Below are 5,000 nucleotides of genomic sequence, written 5' to 3'. Positions count from 1 at the left end.
ATAGTTTATATATCAATGATGAAATCTTAACATTATAACACATGCCAATACGGCCGGGTTAACTTATAAAGTGACATTTTAAATTTGCCGCTAAACTTCCGGTTCGAAACGCCTCTGAGGATGACGTATGCGCGTGACGTAGCCCGACGAACACGGGTATGCCTTCCACATTGAAGCCGGTACGAAAAAGCTCTGTTTTCATTTCATAATTCCACAGTATTCTGGACATCTGTGTTCGTGAATCTGTTTCAATCATGTTCATTGCATTATGGAGAAGGAAGCCAAGCAAGCAAAGAAGAAAGTTGTCGGTGCGAAATGGACGTATTTTTCGAACGTAGTCAGCCACAACAGTACACAGCCGGCGCTTCTTTGTTTACATTCCCGAAAGATGCAGTCAAGATGGAAGAACTCGGATAACAGAGACTCTAACCAGGAGGACTTTTGATTTGGATACACAGACGCCTGTAGAGAACTGGGACAACACAGACTCTTACCAGGATTACTTTGATTTGGATGACAAAGACGCAGACGTGCTACTGTGAGTATGCAGCTTTGGCTTTTTTTTGCGTATGTACGTAACTTTTTTAAAATATATAAGCTTTATGAACCTTGGGTTAGGTGAACGGTCTTTTGGGCTGAGTGATTGTGTGTGTTGATCATGTGTTTGAATTGTATTGGCGTGTTCTATGGAGCTAGGAGCTAGCAGAGGAGCTAGGAGCTAGCATAACACGTACCGTACCGTAAGTGCGCGTCACGTACGTAACTTTTTAAAAATATATAAGCTTTATGAACCTTGGGTTAGGTGAACGGTCTTTTGGGCTGAGTGATTGTGTGTGTTGATCGGGTGTTTGAATTGTATTGGCGTGTTCTATGGAGCTAGGAGCTAGCAGAGGAGCTAGGAGCTAGCATAACAAACACGCAGGTGTTATTATGCAGGATTAATTTGTGGCATATTAAATATAAGCCTGGTTGTGTTGTGGCTAATAGAGTATATATATGTCTTGTGTTTATTTACTGTTGTAGTCATTCCCAGCTGAATATCAGGTACCGTGAGTATGCAGCCTTGGCTGCTAAACATTCGATAACTTGACCGTATGTGCGCGTCACGTACGTAACTTTTTAAAAATATATAAGCTTTATGAACCTTGGGTTAGGTAAACGGTCTTTTGGGCTGAGTGATTGTGTGTGTTGATCAGGTGTTTGAATTGTATTGGCGTGTTCTATGGAGCTAGGAGCTAGCAGAGGAGCTAGGAGCTAGCATAACAAACACGCAGGTGTTTTTATGCAGGATTAATTTGTGGCATATTAAATATAAGCCTGGTTGTGTTGTGGCTAATAGAGTATATATATGTCTTGTGTTTATTTACTGTTGTAGTCATTCCCAGCTGAATATCAGGTCACCCCCGGCTCTCACAGCATCTTCCCTATCTGAATAGCTTCAACTCCCCACTAGTCCTTCACTTGCACTTTACTCATCCACAAATCTTTCATCCTCGCTCAAATTAATGGGGAAATTGTCGCTTTCTCGGTCCGAATCTCTCTCACTTCATGCGGCCATCATTGTAAACAATAGGGAACTTTGCGTATACGTTCAACTGACTACGTCACGCTACTTCCGGTAGGTGCAAGCCTTTTTTTTATCAGATACCAAAAGTTGCAATCTTTATCGTCGTTGTTCTATACTAAATCCTTTCAGCAAAAATATGGCAATATCGCGAAATGATCAAGTATGACACATAGAATAGATCTGCTATCCCCGTTTAAATAAAAAAAATTCATTTCAGTAGGCCTTTAACGTAGCAGATAAAAAAATCCAGCACGCTAATGTTAGCATGATAAAATGATGCGTCAAGTACAAAAATTTAATATTTTAAAGTGTGTACCTAAAAAATGTGTTTAAAAGGTTAGCCTACTAATGTTAGCATGATAGCTTTTTTAGACCTAAATTTATAGGTGTACACTTCAGTCATTTTACTGGATGCATGCTAACATTAGCGAGCTAGCTTTTTAGACACATTTTTCAGGTACACACCTCAGAGTATTATATTGTGGTACTTGACACATCATTTTAGCATGCTAACATTAGCATGCTTGATTTTGACACCTCAGTGTCATATATTTTGGTATTTCACTAATGCTTAATGGAAGCATGCTGTTGTTAGCATATATATTCCTATATATATATTTCTCTTTAGCTAATTTTGCTCAGATTTTCATAACAATATGTAATATTATGAAGGTGTCTGTTACTACATAATATATATTCTTGCATTGTGTATACAAAACATATTGTTATGAAGGTGTCTGTTACTACATGATATATATACTTGCAGTGTGTATATTGTACATATTACATTTTCTTATGAAGGTGTCTGTTACTACATTATATATATACTTTCACTGTGTATATGGTACATATTACGTGGTGTTATGAAGGTGTCTGTTACTACATTATATATATACTTTCAGTGTGTATATTGTACATATTACATATTGTTATGAAAGTGTCTGTTACTACATTATATATATATATACATGCAGTGTGTATATTGTACATATTACATATTGTTATGAAGGTGTCTGTTACTACATTATATATATACTTGCAGTGTGTATATTGTACATATTACATATTGTTATGAAGGTGTCTGCTACTACATTATTACACTAAAAAGCAAATTGTTAAATTAGAGCCACTTCATGATCTGATTAATCGACTAATCGTTAAGGTAATCGCTGAGTAGTCGACTATAAAAATAGTCCTAATTAGTACACACTAATAGTGTGTACTACATTCTGTGATGATTCTGCTCAACACAGTCAAAATACAGAGGGCGTTTTGTCGAAGGCAACTAAAATGTGAGAGCAATTTCAAATCCATGCGACTAAAGAACAGGTGTCAGACAAATACTAGCACAGAAGTTGTGACACATGTTCAACCTTCAAGAGTAAGCTTACACACACACTGTGTTCAAATATATACAGGTAGAAAATATTCACAGTACCCTTGAGGTGTTTTGACACACACTCACCCCTTTGCAGATGGCCACGGCCTCCTTGGACATGGACTTGGGGTAGGAGACATGATGCTCCATGATGGACTGGAATAACTCGTCCTCGTCCTCACCGTCGAATGGAGGCTGGGGAACCAAGACTAAGTCAATGTACATACATATATATATATATATATATATATATATATATATATATATTTGCGATGAGGTGGCGACTTGTCCAGGGTGTACCCCGCCTTCCGCCCGATTGTAGCTGAGATAGGCTCCAGCGCCCCCCGCGACCCCGAAGGGAATAAGCGGTAGAAAATGGATGGATGGATGGATATATATATATATATATATATATATATATATATATATATATATACATATATATATATATATATATATGTATGTATGTATGTATGTATGTATGTACAAACAAAACCCAAAACCAGTGAAGTATATATATAGTATATATATATTCTGACAGGGTGTTACAAGAACTTACTGTAAGTTATGAAATTACATCCCTCAGCCATTAATAACTGGTATAAGTGTATGTATGTATATATATGTATACATACATATATATATGTATATATATGTATGTATGTATATAAATGTATACATACATATATATATGTATATATATATATATATACATATACATATATATATATATATATATATATATATGTATATATATATGTATACATACACTTATACCAGTTATTAATGGCTGAGGGATGTAATTTCATAATTTACAGTAAGTTCTTGTAACACCCTGTCAGAATTGTTCATGTTTTTAGAGCGTAACACGCACGCGCACACACACACACACACACACACACACACACACACACACACACACACACACACACACACACACACACACACACACACACACACACACACACACACACACACACACACACACACACACACACACACACACACACACACACACACACACACACACACACACACACACACACACACACACACCTGTCCAGCCAGCATTTCATAGAGCAGCACTCCAAAGGCCCACCAGTCCACAGACTTCCCATAAGGCTGGTAAGCAATAATCTACAAGACATGTTTACAAAATAAAAGAAGTTATTAAACACACAAAAAACAAGGCATTGAAAATGAAAAAGGGGTCAAATGTGGGTACTTCTGGAGCGATGTAGTCAGGTGTTCCACAGAAGGTCTTGGTGGTGACTCCATCGCTCATGTTCTCTTTACACATTCCAAAGTCCGCTATCTTGATGTGTCCCTCGCAGTCCAGCATCACGTTGTCCAGCTTCAGGTCTCTGCGGTCAAAAACTGGATTCAGTGGATGGACACCAGTAAAAACTCTGTCCTGGTACCTCAAAGATTTTGTTTTCCATTTCAAATAGAACCACTGTCACTGTACACATAAATACCTCCTGGTTGTACTTCATGTATTTGCTAGTTCTTGAATGAAGACCCTTTCCCTTCAGTCTTGTCACTCAAATGAGACCGGGGACCTTTTTGGGTCTTCATGTCGCCTTTGAAGATGACATCATGCGACATTTTAAACTATGGCCACAGGAGTTGTAAAGGAATTTATCTTATTTTTAGTACCAGCTACTCAGCGAGTATACATTGGAGTTCCCCGGGACCCTTTTGTCCCCCGTTGACTCCCATCATAATGGCCACTTTTCCATATACTCTATACCTGTTATTTTATCACGCTTTTTTCCATGAAAACCAAATTAATCTCAGCATTTCTCTTTTCAAATAAGTTCAAATCCTATGAGGTGTAATTTGACCCCTTAGCCACTAGGTACCGCCACAGTATCATGGGGTACAATTTGTATGTGCCAACCACTTACATGTAATACAAACCAAGTACAGCAGATATACAGTTGTGGTCAAAAGTTTACATACACTTTTAAAGAACATAAAGTCATGGCTGTCTTGAGTTTCCAATAATTTCTACAACTCTTATTTTTTTGTGATAGAGTGATTGGAGCACAT

At 37.6% G+C, this 5,000-nt stretch overlaps 1 protein-coding gene across 1 annotated transcript in view; it reads right to left on the bottom strand.

The window, feature by feature from the left end:
- The window catches only part of prkcbb (protein kinase C, beta b), a 289,138-nt gene that overhangs the window by 65,879 nt on the left and 218,259 nt on the right, over positions 1 to 5,000 (bottom strand). Inside the window, 3 exon segments of the mRNA XM_062050524.1 lie at positions 3,033 to 3,140; positions 4,002 to 4,082; positions 4,171 to 4,309. Coding sequence (XP_061906508.1) covers positions 3,033 to 3,140; positions 4,002 to 4,082; positions 4,171 to 4,309 — 328 coding nt within the window.

Source organism: Entelurus aequoreus, linkage group LG06 (genome assembly GCF_033978785.1).
Source record: "Entelurus aequoreus isolate RoL-2023_Sb linkage group LG06, RoL_Eaeq_v1.1, whole genome shotgun sequence".
NCBI lineage: Eukaryota > Metazoa > Chordata > Actinopteri > Syngnathiformes > Syngnathidae > Entelurus > Entelurus aequoreus.
Note: the sequence above shows the minus strand (reverse complement) of the source record. Positions and strands in the feature narration are given on the sequence as shown.